Below are 21,495 nucleotides of genomic sequence, written 5' to 3'. Positions count from 1 at the left end.
GTTGTATTGTTGTCGAAAACTTCTCCTTGTTATGGTAGTGTATAAGCCAGCTTCAACACAAATTCCATACATCTTATCCTAGCATGCAAAGGAGATATTCCATACTCATAATTTAGTTCGTCAGTTATTGAATCATCAAGATTTTCAAAGTCCTTTTGGCTCTTCTTACAAATTGGACATTTCATTGTAGATGTTCTGTTATTAAGTTCAAAACTTTTCCATCGACCATTGTTAGAAGAAAATCATGCTTTATTGTAATGTTGTTGTTGTTGTTGTAGCAATGTAAGCATTGCTTTATTGTAACGACATTCCCCTCTTCAATTTCAATTATTGTTGGTTCTAATTTGGCAATTGGTTTTTTCTATCACTCGATGTAGCTTTTATGAGTTGCGAAGACTCCTTCTCGTATTTAAATAATATCGGGCGGCACAATATAGTTGATGACGGACGTGGATTTTTCCAATATTCTGAAGCTTCATCTTTTAGTCGTAATAGAACAATAGAAGCCATAAACATATTACTATCTGTAATTGTTTCATCGTCTACATTTATGCTTTGTTTATATGAGCTTTGTCCTGATGATCCATCACAGCCCCACTTAGTTATCAATGCTAGCTCCTTTGGCAGTGACTTCAACTTTTCTTCAGTAAAACTTTAAAGGAGTCGTGTAGACGTATGTGTTATGCTCTTAGTATAACCAATTAATATAAATTTATTCCAGTAATAATAATATAATTTATTGAAAATAAGTTTAAGGAAAAATGATGTTTTAAAATTGATAGAAAATTGATATATGAAAATTTTTAACATTCATTGAAATCAAAAGAAAATATAACTAATAAATTTAATTTTTCGTATAACATATCTAAGTGGTACAATAAACAAGTACCACTACATTTACTCCCCCTCCAGTGAAACATATAAATAAGTATTAAGTATATTCTTTAAACAAAAGCAACAAAACTAATTAATATTAAAAGTAACCTTTTTAATTGTTTGTGCAGGTTCAGTTGAAAAATTAGATGATATATGAGCAGGTTTTAAATGATTTATTGACACAGCTTTAATAACATTAGCTTTCTGAATTCTAAAGGTATTTTTATGTTTCGATACGACTTTATAAGGTCCTTCATAAGGCGGATTAAGTCCTGAAGTCTGATTAACTTTTACAAAAACATATTCACATTCCTCAAGAGATTTTGGAACATAACTCACATCTTTATTATGATGTAAAATTTTTGTTCTAACTCTTGAAAAATGATCTCTTAATTTTTTAATAGTATTATGTACGGAATTTTCATCATTTCTAGAAACGACTAATTCTCCAGGAACTCGAATAGTTTGTCCATAAACTAACTCAGCAGGGGACGATTTTAAATCCTCTTTCACTGCAGTACGTAACCCTAATAAAATAATAGGTAATATTTCTGTCCAATGAATTGAATCTCCTGAAGCTATAATTGAAGTTTTGAGTTGACGATGGAATCGTTCTATCATTCCATTAGCTTGTGGATGATAAGCAGACGTTTGAATTTTATGTGAACCAAGAATTTGAGTGAGTTCATTGAATAATTCAGATGAAAATTGTGCACCTTGATCAACAGTAATTTTAAGAGGAACACCAAATCTAGAAATATAATTTTGCACGAATGCTTTTACCACCGTATGTGCAGTTATATTTCTAAGAGGATAAGCCTCTGGCCATCTTGAATGTCTATCAATAATCGTCAGAATATATCTATAACCATCAGATGGTGGAAGTGGTCCAACTAAATCTAAATGGATATGTTCAAATCGGTTATTGGGTATATCAATTTTCTGTATAGGAGGCTTAGTATATCTTGAAATTTTCGATTGTTGACAAGAAATACATTTTGAGACCCATTCATTTATATCCTTCCGCATATTAGGCCAAAAATATTTTGATTGAATTAAACGCCTGGTCGCACGAACCCCTGGATGTGCCAAAGAGTGTAATTTTGAAAAAATTATTTCTCTCATGGAATTCGGAACAAAAGGACGTGGTATTGAACCCGAAATATCACACCAAATTTTAAAATTATGGATTGGAATTAAAATTTGTTTTAAATTATTCTTCGATAGTGGAGAAGACACTTGAGTTTTAAGAATCTCATCAGTTTGTTGTTCAACAAACAAAGTATCAAAATGAATATCTTTTGCTGAAAGTGAATCTATGTATTTCTGGAAACCTTGATAATGCATCCGCTACAATATTATTCTTTCCAGATATATGTTGTATATCATTCGTGAATTCTGCTATATATTCTAGATGTCGCGTTTGTCTGGGAGATCTTTCAGTCTTTGAATTTAACACATATGTCAATGGCTTATGATCTGTATATACTGTAAATACTTGACCTTCTAAAAAATGTTTAAAATGTTTAATAGCTCTATATATTCCTAAAAGTTCCCTATCAAAAGTTGAATATTTACATTCTGCAGGACTCAGCTTCTTAGAAAAATAAGCCAAAGGTTCCAAAATATTATTTTTTAATTGTTGTAAAACTCCTCCAATTGCAACATTTGAAGCATCAACAGATAAAGATAATTTTGAATGCCCATCAAAATGATTTAATAATGTATTTTGAGCAAAAAGATTTTTCACTTTATTAAATGCTTTAATTGATTCATTAGTCCAGTTAAAAGTTTTACTCTTATTTTTATTTGCTATAGTTAAAATTTGATGTAAAGGAATAAGATCTTCTGCAATCTTTGGAATATAGCGATGGTAATAATTAACCATTCCAATGAATTTCTGAAGTTTATTAATATAGTTAGGTTTCTCAAAATTTGTAATTGTTTCTATTCTTTCAGTTGATGGTTTAATACCATTTTCTGAAATTTCATAACTTAAAAAATTGATAACAGGAGAACCAAAAACACACTTTGTTGGTTTAATATTCAATCCATACTTTTCCAAACGTTTAAAAACAATCTTTAAATGTTCAAAATGTTGTTCCTCATTTTCACTCGCTATTAATATATCATCAACATAAGCAAAAACAAAATCTAGTCCAAAAAGAGTTTCATTTATAAACCTTTGAAAGGTTTGGGCGCTATTTCGTGTTGTAATAGCCGTTTTATGCACGTCTTCAGGTGCCACTGGTATTTGATGATACGCACGAACCAAATCTAACTTTGAAAATATAGTTTTGTTTTTGAAATCTATGCTCAAATCGTGTATATGTGGAAGTGGATAGCGATCTGGTACTGTAACAATATTCAGCCCTATTCTGCATTTCGACTTGGATTGGAATTTTTTCGATTTGGCAATTTTGGTATTCTGTGTTCCAATCTCTTTCGATCCAACTTCGAATCGTTCGATTTTTTGTATTCTGCATTTCGATCGTAGTTCCGTTGCTTCCCAAGGCAGTCGGTTCTATGTACCGGAGCGACTCGGGATTTTTCCCGACCAAGGACTGTCATTTCAGTGTGACCCCATTTAATTTGTTTCGTCCCTCCCACAAATTGTCATCCTCCCAGCAGCTCCTTGCAGCAGGACTGCTACATATTCTCTTACTCCGGGAAGGTATCGAACCCAATCCGGGTCCGTCTCCTGACCCCGGTCCTGAGAAATGGTTTTGCTGCATTTGCCAGAAAAGAATCTTTTTAGGACGGTCATACTCTGTTCAGTGTGTCTCGTGCAAGGGATGGTTGCATCGGACAGGTTGTTCTGGGCTTGATCCCAAAACCCGACGTCCACGTAACTTTTATAAATCTTTTGTGGCTCCTTGCTGCTCACGCACAAGGGCGTCCCGTAGGCTACGCCTAAGCGTATCCCCACTACCTTCCAGCAGCTTCCCTGCTCAGCAAGCCACAACAAGTACCCGCTGCTGCTCGCGCCCCACGGCGCCAACAACTCAAACAGCTGATACCACTCATAACTACTACCTTCGTAGTAGAGCTGGTAGCAATGCTGAGCATCAGCCCCTGCCCCCGTCTTCTTCTCCCCCCCCCCTCTTTTCTGGCAGCAATCGTGCAGGTCAGGGAAACAGACTCTTAGTCCCTGCCTCCGTTTGCACCGTCTGCCAGCACAGAATATATAGGTTTGCGACATTCGCTCAATGCAGCTCCTGCCTTGGGTGGTGCCACTTTCCTAGATGTTCTGGTCTCCGCGACGGCAACCCCTCGACGGGTTTCATCGCGCCATGTTGCCAGGTCGCAAACCCAAATCATCCGGGTACCCCAATGCTTGCCCAAGGGCGCTCAGTCCCAAGGCCACAACAGCAATTGCGTCCTGGCCTTCCACAACCTAGGCGTAGTCACCCGTCACTTACCCCTAGAGTGGCGGCGTCACCCCTCATGCACTTCAGAATTCTGCAGTTCAACTGTAATGGACTAACTGGGAAGATTACGGAGATAGTCGATTTCACGAAGCGGCACAACATCCGCATTGCTGCGATTCAAGAGACTAAACTCACAGCAAGATCTGCATTGCAGACCTGCTCTGGTTATAATTTCCACAGGAAAGACCGCGAGAGCGGAAATGGAGGCGGCCACGCGTTTATTATACACCACTCTGTGCAATATTATATATTTGATCCTGGCATCGACCGCAGGGACAATGTCTTAGAACGTCAAGGCCTATCTGTCCGGTCAGGCGATGCAAATCTAGAAATCATCAACATCTACATCCCTCCTGTCACCTGTTGCCCCAGTGGATACCGCCCTAATATCGAGGCCTTACTCACTGGCAACAATCGCATTATCTTAGGCGATTTCAATGCCCATCACGACCTATGGCATTCAAACTTGCGGGCGGACAGTAGGGGTGAGATGTTGGCGGATCAAATAGACGAAACGACGTTCTGCACAATAAACGGAGACGCCCCCACACGTATGGTAGGAAGCTGTCATAGCTCGCCAGATATCTCAATCGTGAGCGCAGAACTCGTAAACTGCGTCAACTGGCAGCCGATGGTAACATTGGCATCCGACCACCTGCCCATACTTATTTCGTTCGAGCGTACCGCCGACTTCATCGTCACCGAAAACGCACTTTCATAAACTTCAAAAAAGGAAAGTGGGAAGAATATAAATCTGCAACAGACAGCAGCTTTGCTGCCCTCCCTATCCCGACTGATGCCCGCCAAGGGGAGCGTGCCTTCCGTAAGGTCATTGAATCCGCCTCGGCACATTTCATTCCCGCCGGGAGAATTCCCGAAATCCGGCCCCACTTCCCGGCGGAGGCCGCGAGCTTAGCGAGGGAACGCTACCTTATAAGACAGCTTGATCCAGGCGACCCCCAAATAAGGGATATAAACCAACGCATCAGATTGCTTGTGGACGAACACAAGCGGGCGAAATGGGAAGAGCACCTAAGAGGTTGTAACCTCTCTACCGGTGTAGGTAAACTTTGGTCCACCGTAAAGTCCCTGTCGAATCCGACTAAGCACAAAGACAAAGTTTCCATCGCCTTTGGCGATAAGGTGCTGTCGGATGCGAAAAAATGCGCGAGCGCTTTCTGCCGACAATATATAATGCATCCTACGGTCGACAAAGATAGACGGAGAGCCAATAGACACGCACATAAACACAAACTCAGCGCGTCACCAATTACCATCACCGCTAGAGAGGTTGAGGACGCCATTGGTCGCGCTAAACCATCCAAAGCAGTGGGCCCAGGCGGCATAGCCATGCCGATGCTTAAAAACCTAGGGAAAGAGGGTTTCAAATATTTAGCGCATGTCTTCAACCTGTCTCTTTCCACCTTTGTCATACCCGAGAAATGGAAAATGGCCAAGGTGGTCCCGCTACTAAAGCCTGGGAAACCAGCTAACGTAGGTGAGTCATATCGTCCGATATCTCTCCTATCGCCAGTGGCAAAGACGCTTGAAGCCATTTTGCTCCCTTATTTCCAAGCACATTTGCAGCTAGCCCCTCATCAGCATGGCTTCAGAAAACTCCATAGCACTACCTCCGCGCTAAATGTCATTAGCACCCAGATAAATTGCGGTTTGAATCAATACCCCCACCATAGAACAGTACTCGTAGCGTTAGACCTATCAAAAGCTTTTGATACGGCCAACCATGGCTCGTTACTGCAAGACCTGGAAGGGTCTACCCTTCCCCCATGTCTTAAAAGGTGGACCGCAAATTATCTGGGTGGTCGGCAGGCATCGGTGCAATTCAGAAACGAAACATCAAAACAAAGGAGAATTAAACAAGGGGTGCCACAGGGTGGTGTCCTATCCCCGCTTTTGTTTAATTTCTACATATCTAAGCTACCTTCACCACCGGAAGGAGTCACAATCGTTTCCTACGCCAATGACTGCGCAATAATGGCCACAGGCCCAGGCCCAGAGATCGATGAGCTATGCAATAAAATAAACGGCTATCTCCCTGATCTATCCAGTTTTTTCGCCTCGCGAAACCTGGCATTGTCACCGACTAAATCTTCCGCGACCTTATTTACAACATGGACGCCCCAAATGTCGACCATATTGAACATCCACGTCGATGGCACTACGCTACCGACTGTCCTACACCCCAAAATCTTGGGTGTGACGTTTGATCAGGATCTACATTTTGGTGCGCACGCAACCGCAATTGTTCCAAGAATTCAGAGCCGTAATAAAATCCTCAAATCCCTTGCTGGCAGTACCTGGGGAAAAGATAAAGAAACGCTCTTGACCACATACAAAGCAATTAGCCAGCCGATTACGTGCTACCAAACAGTTTCTGTTGAATACCCCTAAACTCTTACCTATACAGAATCAGCCCCGACATACAAAATGTATGCTCCGCTTGCAATGTGTCCCCACATGACACCAACCATCTCTTTAATTGTAATGTGGAACCAACGCCTCTAACACCCCTTTCCTTATGGTCCACCCCTGTTGAAACGGCAAGTTTCCTTGGACTCCCGTTAGAGGATATTGATGACAATTTGTGATCGGTCGCGGCTATTAGGTGGGGCGAGCATTGCTACAACAACAACAACATCGTAGTTCAGTTTTTCTAAGTTGCAAAGTAGTTGGCGGAAAAATATTTTCTTTTTATTTTTTTATTAATTTATAACAGAATTTTAACAAAAATGTAAGTAAAACTTGTTAAGAAACGTAGAAGGCTTGATGATGATTGTTTTTTATATGTTTCCAAGTCAAAAACAACATGTTGATGTCGAAGTCCTTGGACGTATTTGCCCCGCAAAAGTATCTAACACATACTTAAAAGCATCCTTATTAAGTCGAAAGTTTTTTTTGAACCTAAATAAGATAATAAGTCATTAAACTTTACCACTTTTAAGTTCAATTTCTTACAATTCGTCACTCATCTCAAATGGATTACACAAATCTCGCTATATTTGCCTTTCCATTCTCGCCTGGCAATTTTCGTATGCGTTGCTTTCCAACTCCATAAATAATGCCGCGACTATTGATTCCATTATAATAGACAGCTGTAATTTGTGTCTGTTCGTTGGGTCCAGTTATATGCCAAAGCAAGCTGCCGGCGTAGAGGAAGGTGAAGCGAAAACGTAAACAATCCTTGGGGAAAGAATAAATAATCCTTTATAAAGTACTTTAGGCCAGTGCAATGAAATTAGCATCCTTAAAATTCAGAAAATGTCAACTATATTCGTGCAGGAATCCGTTTTAACAAAACTTGGTGGCCACGGCAGGGAATTGGCCAAAAGAACGACAAAAACACACTTACAATTATGAAAGCAGTTCACTCAAAAAAATATAACACTGTGGCAATATATTCTATTGCTTTTTTTATACAAAATGGCGTGGATAATAAAATATAAACGTTTTTCAGTGTTTTTTACAAATTTTCTTTAATTTATTTTGTTCCAATGTTCACACATTCCGTACAAACAGCTGATTTCGAAAAATCATTTGCTCTTCCTCTTCTCTTTACGATTCCGTCGTAATGCAGAATACTAAACTTCGATTAAAGCGGAGCGTAGAACGGGAACGTAATCGAAATGCGGAATAGGGGTGATTAAGTCTTCTATAATCTCCACAAGGTCGCCAATCATCAATTTCTTTTTTAGGAACCAAATGCAAAGGTGAAGCAACAGAAGAACTTGAAGGTCTACAAACACCAATTTTGACTAAATATTCAAATTCTGTTCTGGCCACTTTAAGTTTAATTGGATCCAAACGACGTGGTCTTGAAAATGGTAAAACTCCTTTGGTTTCGATTCTATGAACAGCATTCACCCCTATTCTGCATTTCGATTACGTTCCCGTTCTACGCTCCGCTTTAATCGAAGTTTGGTATTCTGCATTACGACGGAATCGTAAAGAGAAGAGGAAGAGCAAATGATTTTTCGAAATCAGCTGTTGGTACGGAATGTGTGAACATTGGAACAAAATAAATTAATGAAAATTTGTAAAAAACACTGAAAAACGTTTATATTTTATTATCCACGCCATTTTGTACAAAAAAAAAGCAATAGAATATATTGCCGCAGTGTTATATTTTTTTGAGTGAAGTGCTTTCATAATTGTAAGTGCGTTTTTGTCGTTCTTTTGGTCAATTCCCTGCCGTGGCCACCAAGTTTTGTTACAACGGATTCCTGCACGAATATAGTTGCCATTTTTGAATCTTAAGGATGCTAGTTTCATTGCACTGGCCTAAAATACTTTATAAAGGTTTATTTATTCTTTCCGCAAGGATTGTTTACGTTTTCGCTTCACCTTCCTCTACGCCGGCAACTTGCTTTGGCATATAATTGGACTCAACGAACAGACACAGATTATAGCTGTCTATTATAATGGAATCAATAGCCGCGGCATTATTTTTGGAGTTGGAAAGCAACGCATACGAAAATTGCCAGGCGAGAATGGAAAGGCAAATATTGCGAAATTTGTGTAATCCATTTGAGATGAGTGACGAATTGTAAGAAATTGAACTTAAAAGTGGTAAAGTTTAATGACTTATTTTCTTATTTAGGTTCAAAAAAAACTTTCGACTTAACAAGGATGCTTTCAAGTATGTGATAGATACTTTTGCGGGGCAAATACGTCCAAGGACTTCGACATCGACATGTTGTTTTTGACCTGGAAACATATAAAAAACAATCATCATCAAGCCTTCTACGTTTCTTAACAAGTTTTACTTACATTTTTGTTAAAATTCTGTTATAAATTAATAAAAAAATAAAAAGAAAATATTTTTCCGCCAACTAATTTGCAACTTAGAAAAACGGAACTACGATCGAAATGCAGAATACAAAAAATCGAACGATTCGAAGTTGGATCGAAAGAGATTGGAACACAGAATACCAAAATTGCCAAATCGAAAAAATTCCAATCCAAGTCGAAATGCAGAATAGGGCTGATTATGTTTAACTAGTTTAGTATAATTTGGTTCGGTTGTAATTTCAGGAAATTGTTTGAACAATTCAGAAAATTTGTTAATTTTCAATGGTAATTTAAGCTCGAAAATTTCACAGAATCCAAAAGAACCTACTACTTTTAATTTTGTTTCTGAATCTATAACCAATTTATTTTTAATGTCCACTAAAAGTCCAAATCTTTCAAAAAAATTTGGAGTTTTAATATCTGCCAAAATGAAAGGAAAATGAAATTCACGCCTTAGTCCTATATCTATTTTGAGTAATTTTGAACCAAAAGTGTGGATAATTGCTCCGTTTGTTGCTGATAAACTTAAATCGGACTTTCTCTTAAATTGTTTAAATTTTGAAAGAGGAATGACTGAAACAACAGCTCCTGTATCTATTAAAAAATTAAGTTTGTTTTGCTTATCAAAAATAAAAAGGCGGCTAGATGGTTTGACAGTTCTTCTATCATCAGCCACCGGCATGATAGAACGATTCAATTTAAATGATTTGGTTTTATATCAAAAAATTTACATGGTTTAATACACTTAACTGCATTATTCCCAAATTTCAAGTGGTACCAGCAAATATTGTTTGGAGAATTTGATCGTTTCCTTAAAATTCTTTTATTTAATTTGTTAAAATTATTTCGTTCATTAGATCTCGATCTTGTTTGTAATTCACTTACATCAAGAGTTAATTTATTTAAATTTTCACAAAGTACAGAAGTTAAATGAGTTAAATTTTGAATAGTTTGTTCCAAAGAAGAGTTTTGAGAAATTGAGGAAACCTGAGGTTTAATATAAAGAGTATAAATTTTGTCAGCAATAATAATTTTATTGTCTATGGTTTCTTTTTCACAAGACATTAAATGTGCTTGAACTTGTTGTGGTAATTTACGTAACCAAAGCTTAAAAAGTAGTTCTTGTCCAACAATGGAGCTAGAACCGACTAAACATTTCATCAAGCTGAGTATCAGAGAATAGTCGTTCTAGTCGACTATCTTCAGATTTAGTTAATCTCTCACACAATATCCTTTTAATTGTTTTATATTTGTTTGTCATTGGTGGAGGATTAATGACATCTAGTATTTTAGAAACAATTTCTTGAGGAAGAGAAATTAAAACATTATGAAATTTTACTGAATCTTCAAGTATATTATTTATAGAAAATTGTGCTTCTGCATGGATAAACCATACTTCAGGATTTTCATACCAAAATTGTGGTAATTTTAACAACCTGTTAGCTTGTTGATTGTTTGAAAAAGATTGAACTGAACTTATAGGAACTGATTGGAAATTTGCGACAGTTGGTGTTGTAAGTGTATTTTGTGTTATTAGAGATGTCGTAATTGTTGGAAAGTTAGAAATAGCGGTTGTTTGCGTTGCCATTGATGTGACTATTTGACTATTAGTGATTGAAGTATTTGATTGTAAGCGGCATACTTTCTATAAAAGTAAGTAGATTTTCTTGAGATCTGGTCAGAACCATAATATTTAAAAATGAAATAAAATAAAAACCACTGTTAAAATAAATTCACTGGAGATGGATTTACAATGAATAATATATATACAATATAATATTGTAGAGAAATTACATATTTGTATAGTCCAAATGACTTAAACTAATTATTGAATTTTTTTCAATTATGTAAATATAAAGACAATAATTGAAATCACTTTCTTTGTAATTCTTTTAAATTTTTTTAAAATGATGAAACGTTTGTATTAGTTAGAATATTAGAAATATGCCTTTAATTATTATAAAATTTTTCTGTTGATTTGCTGATGAGATTTGCAATCAATATAGTATGTATATAAATTTTATTTTTTAAATATTTTTTAAAAAATGTGTTTTGTTTACTAGTATCTAGGGATACCTGGACAAGTCCAATTGATGTATTTTACAGCGCTGTTGTAGTTTGTCCACTAATAGTGTTTGTTTAAATTCCTGTAGTTCCGCAAATATTAACACCACAATAGCCAGGTTCCATTGCTTCAAAATTGGTAACAAAAACATAACCAGTATAATATTGACTTTTATCGCTGATATCAGCGCGTGTTTAGTAGAAATTTAATAAAAGAATATCCTTTATAATGTCACTTGAACCGACACAACTAATACCGCCAATTATTTAAAATAATTGTTATATTGTTCGTAATAAGCTGGTTCGCCATATTTTATGCTCTTAGTATAACCAATTAATATAAATTTATTCCAGTAATAATAATATAATTTATTGAAAATAAGTTTAAGGAAAATGATGTTTTAAAATTGATAGAAAATTGATATATGAAAATGTTTAACACTCGATGAAATCAAAAGAAAATATAACTAATAAATTTAATTTTTCGTATAACATATCTAAGTGGTACAATAAACAAGTACCACTACAGTATGTACCATTAGGTTTTGTAGCTCAATTTCAGCTGATACTTCGGTTATTTTGGGACTTAGAGGAACTGCTTCTTTCTTGGCTTGAGTAATTTTTTTGTATCCAGGTAAAATATCGGCATTACGTTGCAATAATGACTTACGCAATATATTTTTTCTTCGTTAAACCGAGATCTATAAACAGCGCCAAAGCTTCTTCGGGAGTGTATTTCCTATGTAGCGCATTTGGTGGTGTGGGAATGCTGTTTTTGATCCTCATCAGTCGCACTGGACTTGCTACCGCAACTGCTTCTGTTATATGAGACTTCACGTTTTCTTCGTCTTTTTTATATTTAATAGCCAGTGCTTCTGAAAGATGAGTCGTGGCCATAGGTTTTTTGGTATCAGACAGCTTCCTTTTCCTTGTGTAGGTAGAAAACTCATCTATGGGTTTTGTTGGTCTCCCTCTAGTTGGATTGGTTGACGTGCTAGGCGTTTCTTCGTTCAAAAAAGTTTTGTCAGCTAGCCACTTTTCATGCTTACTTAGAAGTTTTGAATTGTTACGATAGACGTCCTTCCATTTTCTTTCTATCATAATGTATTGTAAACCAATTTTTTCTTCCAGTCCTTCCTTTTCTTTAATGCTTGTTTCACCCGCTAATTCTCTCATAATAGCCTCAACGAAGTCCCGTCTTGACATTGTAGATTTAAACACCGCAAATAGTTTCGAGTTTTCTAGATACATATTAGAATTGGCTTCGAGTGTATCTGACTAAATATTAAACTGTGAACTATATTTAAAAATACTATTCACTTTATTTAAGTAAACATTGTATGATGGATAGCTTTATATACCTACTCAAATTATTAAAATGAATTTCAGGTATACAGTTTGTAACTAAAAAAATGTATGTTATTAACAAGTTCCAATAACAAAAACGACCTTACGGCCGTACTGAATTATATATACCTGCTCAGGCGCGTAGTTATGCCCATGGTTGTTTAACTTTATTTGATGTAAAAAGTGAAGTTGCAGCTGGACGCAGGTAGACTTTATGAATTTAGGTTACTGAATATTTCACAAATAACTACTGTTAATTTGACGGAGCACATTTTTTTTCCATCAAAGTTTTAAAAAGGGCCTAAAAATAGGCATTTCGAAAAACAGGTACGTCCGCCAACTTTTAACAAAAAAAAAACAATTTTTTTTTGTTTCAATCCTAAATTAAATTATCTTTAATTGCTATACAAGAAAACGACAACCGGCCGCCTTATTTACTCACAAAACCATTTTAAATACAACGAAAAAAGAAAAATTTCAAATTTTTCCCAATGTTGAAAATTGGTCAACTTTGAGCGGCTCTACCGCTATTAGAAACATGTATTAGATTTAGCGAACGCTTTCATGATTTTTTTGATTTTTGCCATGCTTTAACCACTTTAGCCACTGTGGGACGGCCATTTAAGTGGTGTTTCATAATCGCCGACGTTGCGCATCCTATAATAGGTGCGGATTTCCTAAGACACTACGACGTGGTGGATTTAAAAACAAAGCAAAGAATCGATAACGCATACGCAAACGCAAACGCAATTCCAAACACAAACCAAGGAATTATTTCCAAATAACCAACATAATTTTTACGAGAACTACTACACTACGACGGCATTTCGAGACCGTTCGGCCAATACAAACGTCACAGCATGGTAAACCTGCGGTGTTTGTTCCCAAGGATCTGCGCTTATGCAGCCATGTTTTTCTACGCGACGATACAATTAAAACGCCGCTGAGAGACCTTACGACGGGCCATACCTGGTTGTTAACAAATACCCCAAGACATACACGATAATGATTGAGACGAATTAACAGCAATAACACAAGCCACAAGTATTGATGCCAGCAAATCGGCGAATTTTCTGGAAAGGGGGTGGTGTAGTGACTACCCAAATCGAACCCTGAAGTAATATGTGGCAACATCATAGAACAGCTGAGTTTTAGCAACTACAGGAATTGGAATTGGATTGGAAGAGATCCGATGCTTAATCTTCCTCAGATAATTCTTATAACATCTTATCTGTAGCCTGTTGTACTTAAGGCGCAAGATGGAATATGCAGCATAATCACTATTAGAAGCAGATAATTTGAAACGCTTGAAGAATCGTGTTTTTTTTTTTTTTTTTGTTTTTTAGATAATTAAGTTCTCTAGAGCTCCAAGCAGTAGCTGGAGGTGTTGAAGAGGTTTTGGAAAAAGGAACACATTTGAGAAATATTGCATGTAAAACCGTTGGTGAAATGAATGGAGCAGAACCGTTGAAAGGATAAGCAATGCCAATTTGGTTTTCGCTACAACCGATAAAAGTGAAAGCTTCTATTCTATTTTAATATGTGGTGGCATATGAATGGCATCGAATATAAAAAACGAAAGCAGTTATCACCTATATAAAACGAAATGTATCTAGTATTTACGTGACCCAGCTTAACTTATTTTATACATTTTTAATTCGTCATTCACGCCCGGGCGAAGCAACATCAAAATTTTAGAACAAGTTTTTTTAAATTCGAAGAAAATTTTTCCAAGCGAGGTCGACCCTCGGCAGCGTTTGGCAAGCACTCCGAGTGTATTTCTGCCATAAATCACTTCTCAGTGAAAAATCATCTGCCTTGTAGATGCCATCCCGCCAGACGATTTAATTCAATACAATAAAAATATCTTATTTCTATTATAATCACCTCTAACCAGGCATGCTTAACCAACGAACCGATATCATTTCGTTACGATAATTAACGTTAATAAACGAAACAAAGTCGTTTTCTGCCATATCAAAACGAAATCAAATCGTTTATGTTGATTATTAATTTCAAACTATGCCGGCAAAGCTGATTGATGGCGGAGTCATTAAAGGTGAAAGCATTACCCAAGCTGATTGCAACTTTTCTCACGAATTTTGACAGTACGAACATTTCTCAGAGTATTTTTGACATTTCCACCAACGAATTACACAAACAAATTACATGGAGTTTGTGTGTGTATGTGCGCTCGCTGTTACCACCTTACGGCTTCACCATGGCTATAGCATTGCCAGCACAATTCAAACATAAAGTATCACGTTTTTGTTAACGTTTTTAACGTTAACGAAAGCTTTTCGTTTCGGTTAAAAACGAGATACAATTTATCTTCATAATTTCTTTATCGATAATATTTCGAAGTGTTTCAACGGAAACGGTGGAAATTTTTTGATAAACGATTAGCTTAACGTTAAAGTGCATCCCTGCCTCTAACTTTTTCGGTTTTTACGAAAATTGACATCCGTAAGTTTATAAATTTCTTTGGCCGTGCTTTTATTTGAGCTTGAGTTAAATGGACAACACGATTTTTCTATACATATTTTTATCTTATGTAAGTTGTTTCTTATTGATTGGTTAGTTATAAATTGATTTTTTTTATTAATCTACTTTTAATTTTGTGACTTTAAGTAATCAAAAACTTAGACGATTGTGGGAAGTTTTCTTTGTATAATTTCCAACAATTTTAATGGCACATCCATTGTTTGGTCGTCTACCAAGACAATATCAAAAGTGTCCATATACTGTTCCATATTTTCTTGTACCTAAAGTAATAAACAGAGCATACCAACAATAAAAAATATAAAGAAATGTACACGACTGTAACACTTACATGATGGAATAGGAAACCGATCTTCATTACATGAGACGATGCAGGAACACCATCCGCCATACCCGAATCAGCTAATGTATCACCCATGAGAATTATGTGATCACGATTATGGACCAGATCGTAGTAATCACTGCCTTCCAACATTGTTTCATTTTTATTGAAAGTGTGTATAATTGGCTCTTTAAATCCATCTAGCATACTATCCTTGAACTGGAGGAAATTTGATATAACCTTCACGTTAGGATACATAATTCCTGCTTGTCGAAGCATAGCTATAACACAATTCCCCAGACCGGCTGAGAAAACCAGCACGGGAACATTGAGTTCATTTAAAATTCGAAATAGCTCCTGAGTATTATCACGAACAGAGTGTGCATATTTTTTAGCGATTTCATCGATTTCGTTTACATCAAATGGAAAACCGCTGAAAAAAAATTAAAATTATATACTCGAATGTACGTACATATGTATATATTTACTGCATACTATTTTGTACAACAGAACGGAAAAACATTTTTTTTACAGTTTGCAGATTACACCGTTTGATACCAAAAAAATACCTGGGAGGTCGTACAATTTTTCTGGTAGATCTCCAAGATTTAAGAATGACTGAATACAAGATTTTCTCTGGACACCCCCAAGTCTATCAGTCAAATAATATCCTTCTCAGAGAACAGTTCACTACCAGTGTGCGTCAATGTAATGTCCTTGACAAATTCCTTTATAATCGCTATATGGGTAGGCTCGAAAATGAGCTTAAATAAAATCCTAAAGCCTTTTGGAACTTTATCCGCTCCAAACGTGGTTCGACGAATATCCCGATCTCCATGAGCTTTAATGGAGTAAGCTCCCAGTCCCTACCTGAAACAGTTGAGCTGTTTGCTGATTTTTTAAATCAAACTTTGCTGCCGATCTGAATGACTCTTTTTCGCGATCCGGGTTCTATGATCGTCTAGATTTTGGCTCCCTCGTGATCTCCGGCGATGACGTCAGCAATGCTCGTTAAAATGTGTCGTTAAAATGTGACAGTGACGGCCTCTGTGCCTTTGTCCTGAAGTTCTGTTGTTGTTGAAGTTCTCTAGTTTATCTTTGTGATACCTCTTTGGAATATATTCAATTTATGCGTGTCAATGTGACATGTAAGTCCCAACCTTTCTTGGCAACGTCCGGGGTACCTCAGGGTAGCATTCTTGGTCCTTGGACATTGGTTCCTGCTTTAATTCGTCTGATTTCCTTTTATATGCAGACGTTGTCTGGAATCCTATCTATAGTGGCCACTCTGCCAGAATAGAGAGGGTTCAAAGAAAATTCATTAGATTTTGCTTATTTTCTATTAACTTTGACGATCCAACCCCATCCTATTACTCGCGCTGCATACTTATCAATCTCCTGTCTCTTGAAATCCGGAGAGCTGTGCATCTAGTAATGTTTGTTTATGATCTCATCACTGGCTCTTTGGATTGTTCAGCTCTTCTAGCTAAAGTTAGTTTTAATGTACCTAATAGGTGTCTTCGTACGTTCCTGCCCTTTTACTTGCGTGTCGGTAGAGCTAACTATTGCATGTTCGACCCGATTTTCCGCGCACTTACCGAATTTAATAGACTCTCAGGGAGTTTCCTTCTTGATTTCTCTTTGTCGAGAAGTACGTTCAAGTCTTCTCTGGAATTGTGCCTGTAATTTATTTTTATATACTTATTTAACTCAATGTTATTTTTTTTATTATTATTTACAAGTTAATTACGTATATAAGTTTTGCTATATAGTTTTTATATCTTTCAATTCATTTGTTTCTAGTCTGTAAGATTCTTTTCGATCATAGACTTAATAAACTAAACTAAACTATCATTAGTAACGTGCAAAAAAAACATTTTTTCGTACCTTTGGACTTCTGCTAGCCTATAACTTTGTTAGCTATAAACCGATATTCAGTTTTTGGTGGGATCGTATAAGAAAATATTTAGACCTTTCCAACGAATGTGAAAATTTTCTCAATGAAACAATTTTTTCACTTTTTTACGGGGTTGGTGCTATCTGTATGCACCAATTTTTATGAAGGCTATACGAACTCTGAATTGCATCAAAGGCGGCAATTAGTTGTGAGTTCAATTAGTTTTAATTTTCTTATACAAGTTATAAGGTGACTGAGTTAATAAAATTGTAATGAAAACTTCGTACTTCCTGCAAAACACTGAAAACCCTCCAGCGGGTTAGGGTGTCAGAATATACCCGTAGTGTGGTATGGTATCATAGTTGCGTTGTAATTAAGACAACTCAACTCCTATTTGGTATTACGAATTGCAACTTATTTCAGTTGAAGTTGAATTGGTGTTGTCAACCTAGGAAGGTGATGATTTGACAGATAAATGAACAGCATTTGCGTTTAAGCATTTGCAAAAGTGATTTTGTTGTTACAAGTTATTATATGATATGAAATCTATTTTATAATGGCGAAAATGTTGGTGATTGACATGTCGCGAATACGGAAAACATTCGCGTGATCATTCCAATCCCTTGAAACTACAAAGCACCAAGTAAGAAAATGTTTATGTGACAAATGAAGAGCTTCTAATGAAGTTATTTTTGCAGATTTGAAAGGAAGCATTTTACTCATTACTAAACAAAATTAAGGACCATTTCCGCAAATGCTTTCGAGGGAAAGCTGTACCCCTATTTTAAAATTATGCGCCACACTCAGATTCCTTGCTGATGGCAGCTATCAAAAATGCTGTGGAAATGATTTTGGTGTTGGACTGGTTTTAGATATTATTGAGGAGCATATTTGTGCGAGGTGGATTAAAACCCAAACAGCAAAAATTGTATTTTACTCTAAAACAGGATTCCCAGGAGTAGTGATTAGTATCATTGGGACTCATATTCGCATAATTTCACCTATTTTGACTGCATCCGAACAGCCTCGTCCAACTTCGGAATGTCGCTATAAATGTGTATAAAATTGTTGATTATTGTTTGATTAAAAAAGGTTAAACTACAATCTTTAAATTTTTTTTTTTTTTTTTGTAACGTTTTATGAGCCCGTGCACCATCTAACTCTTATCAAAGGTGGTATCAAAAGCCGCGTTTCGTTTTTAGGATTCGAAAGCGGAAATTAAAAATTTTATTTCTGTCGAAAAATATTTACAATAACCCACAAAATGACCAGAGGGTCCGAAATATGAGGTCCGACCCATAGTTTTTTTGCACAGAACACCTTTCTGCGTTGGCGGCCTTTGGCCGCGATTTGTAAAAATAGCCCTGGGTGGGTCCAACACCTTTCTGCATTCGTGTGTACAAAAAATTTGGCAAAATACAACAACCACATGACAATTTGAACCGAAATGATATGACAGAAATGAAATTTTTAATGTTTGCTTTCGGATTCTAAAAAAGGAGGTCGAAACGTGTCTTCTGATACCAACTTTGAAAATTTTTATTAAAAATTAGGTGGTGAACCGTCTTCTAAAACGTAACATTTTTTCAAAAAAACTGCAAAATTGTATGAGACAACTGCTAGTAATCAGTTGTAAGATTTTGACGTCTTTGACAACTACACCAACATAAAGTTGTAAACGGTAATTCCACAAAAAGACGTTAAGACTAGACAACTCAACCGACATTTTTTTTTACAGGTTGAGTTGTAATCTGTAATACCAAATTGGCAATTTTCAACCCAACCAGAGTTGAGTTGTAAACGGTAATAGGAGTATTAATGAAAATCACAAGTATATTCGTCATAACACAATAACAACAGTGGTACAACAAAGAAAGTTTGATAATATAGCTACCAACAACAACCGAAAATCTCCCGCCAAGTCCTGTGCTGAAAGCTTTCAGTAATTCAACATTCGCATTGCACCATCTATCGGTTGGTAGCCTAAAATAAATTATACCATCTACACCTGTGCTGCCACCTGGTTCCAACTCATCTATTTTTCGGAGTATTTTTTTTGGAACACCATGTCTCAAAATTCTGGAAAGCGTCGTGGCGAGACCTTGGGCAATGAAGCTGAAATAATTAAAAAGGCTCCTCGTCTAAGCGATTCATCTCCTAACCTCATCCGTACAATCGACCAACGACTGATAAAGTACAATGACTCGTTATCCAATAAAATAATGGAAGCAGAAAAGTGTATGATGGAGTTTACATACAGAAAACTGGAAGATAAATTTGAAGGCCTGAAGAAGGAGTTAAACGAGTTAAGTGGTAGAATTAATCGCATGGAGAGTATGTTTGAGAGGATTAGGCACCTCGAAAATGAAATAGCCACACTAAAACAGAGAGTATGTAAGCAGGAAAACTGTATATCTAAGCAGGAACTGCAAATTGCTGCATGCGACGTCCGAGTTCATAGGATTTCCTTTGAGGAACGGGAAAACTTACAAAAGATTTTCCAACAAACCCTGCTTCACGCTAAACTTACAGCCAAACTCTCTTGCTGAGTCCGTTGAGTCGGTTGAATGGAGCTTGATTCGTACGTTAACATCGGTTGATGACCAGACAAAGTTTCTGCAGGATAACATAAATAAGTTATTCGATGATCACGTTCCACTAAAAATAAAAACACCTAAATACAATAATAGCCCTTGGTTCAATTCTACATGAAAACACCTTATCCACCTTCGTAACCAAAAGCCTACTCACGGTGGAAAGGGTACAAAGCAGTCGAAGTGCATAGCTGCTTTAAAAAAAACTCGGCTTACTGCAAACAAATCCAAAAGGCTGCCCAAGGCAAATTATATTAAGTATAAGTTTAGTTCTGCTTTGAATACAAAAGAAAAGTGGAACAAAATCAAACAAATAGGAATTGGTAAGCCCAAAAGTACCTGTCCCATCCCCCTGATGTAGACATCAACGAAATAAATACTTTTGTAAGACTACCAAACTCAGCCGACAATGTGTGTATTGATAACTACTCCGTTCGTGTTAATGTTGACACTAGCCCTTTTGAGTTTGTTTGTGTCGATAATTGTGATGTTGTCCAAGCCATACTTTCTGTGAAGTCTAACGCAGTGGGGCTTGATGGTATATGCTCAAAGTTTTTAAAAGCCATTCTTCCCAAAATCCTTCCCCACATACTTGGTCAACTCAATTTTGACGACCGGTGTCTTCCCAATATACTGGAAAGCTGCAAAAGTTATTCCAATCCGTAAACAAAATAATGAGTATCGACCAATAGCCATACACTCTTTCCTCTCTAAGGTCGTTGGACGTATTCTACATGGGCAAATCGCATCATATGTACATGAATACAAGCTCCTGTCAGTCCCGTTTCAGGTCAAAGCGGAGCTGTACAACGGCACTATTATCTGACAGAAGAAATTCGTGAGCGAGTGGATGAAAGTTACATTGCCTTCTTAACACTTCTTGACCACTCTAAAGCTTTTGATTCTGTAGACAACTCTCTGCTCTGTAGGAAGCTGGAAAACTTATTTGACTTCTCTGGTCATGCAGTTGCCCCTATAAGATCATATCTTGGCGATAGGACTCAAGCAGTACGTATAGATGGTAAAAAGTCTGACTTCCTACAGGTCTTAAGAGGCGTCCCTCAAGGCTCTATCTGTTGTTCTGTATATAAATGACTTACCCGATATCCTTAAGTATTTGTAGTGCCATAGTAAATTGCATTAAATTAAATTGTAGCTGGCAACTCCCTCTTTGGAAAAGTGCAAGATGCAACCATGCATCAGATGCACTTGGCATCACTAAAAATGTTAGAGTCGAGCAACGCGGAGATTTTCAGATTGGTTGAAACTGCCGTTGCTCGACGCCATCATTTATTTCGTTGCTAAGCAACCTAAAGAAAAGCTGCCTAGCCACAGTTGCGTTAGCGGCAGTTTTTAGTTTTAAGTGAACCAGCCGCCGCGTAAGTTGTAATAAAAATCAAAAAAATTTAAAATATACTTACGCACTTAGCGTAACAGTAAAACTTAAACTAAAGTTAAGTGACAATAAAAGAAACAAAAGTGTTAGAGAACTAATTAGAATTAAGTGCTAAAGAACTAATCATAAATAAAAGTATTAAAGAACTAAAAGTTTAAATAAAAGAAAACTATATTTAAAAACTAAAAAAATTTTTATTAATATAAAAAGAAACAAAAGACAAAGAATTAAAGGGAAAAGTGCGTGTGCGTAGCTCT

General features: G+C 36.6%; 1 protein-coding gene and 2 long non-coding RNA genes across 3 annotated transcripts in view; all 3 read right to left on the bottom strand.

Annotated features, from left to right (window-relative positions):
* Positions 1–7,013: 7,013 nt before the first annotated feature.
* Positions 7,014–7,941, bottom strand: LOC137246530 (uncharacterized). The gene is made up of 3 exons (XR_010951538.1): positions 7,678–7,941; positions 7,284–7,508; positions 7,014–7,229 (listed from the first exon to the last, which is right to left on the bottom strand). It is a non-coding gene; the product is annotated as an uncharacterized lncRNA (long non-coding RNA).
* Positions 7,942–8,836: 895 nt separating this feature from the next.
* On the bottom strand, positions 8,837–9,341 carry LOC137246529 (uncharacterized). The gene is made up of 2 exons (XR_010951537.1): positions 9,096–9,341; positions 8,837–9,032 (listed from the first exon to the last, which is right to left on the bottom strand). It is a non-coding gene; the product is annotated as an uncharacterized lncRNA (long non-coding RNA).
* A 5,653-nt stretch (positions 9,342–14,994) lies between these two features.
* cN-IIIB (cytosolic 5'-nucleotidase IIIB) overlaps positions 14,995–21,495 on the bottom strand; it is a 45,662-nt gene continuing 39,161 nt past the window's right edge. Inside the window, exons 2-3 of the mRNA XM_067772739.1 lie at positions 15,361–15,784; positions 14,995–15,292 (exon numbers count right to left, since the gene is read on the bottom strand). Coding sequence (XP_067628840.1) covers positions 15,170–15,292; positions 15,361–15,784 — 547 coding nt within the window. The 3' untranslated portion in view covers positions 14,995–15,169. The remainder of the gene's footprint in view (positions 15,293–15,360; positions 15,785–21,495) is intronic.

Source organism: Eurosta solidaginis, chromosome 3 (genome assembly GCF_040869045.1).
Source record: "Eurosta solidaginis isolate ZX-2024a chromosome 3, ASM4086904v1, whole genome shotgun sequence".
Classification (NCBI taxonomy): Eukaryota; Metazoa; Arthropoda; class Insecta; order Diptera; family Tephritidae; genus Eurosta; species Eurosta solidaginis.
The sequence above is the reverse complement of the archived record's forward strand: the minus strand, read 5'-3'. Positions and strand labels throughout refer to the sequence as shown.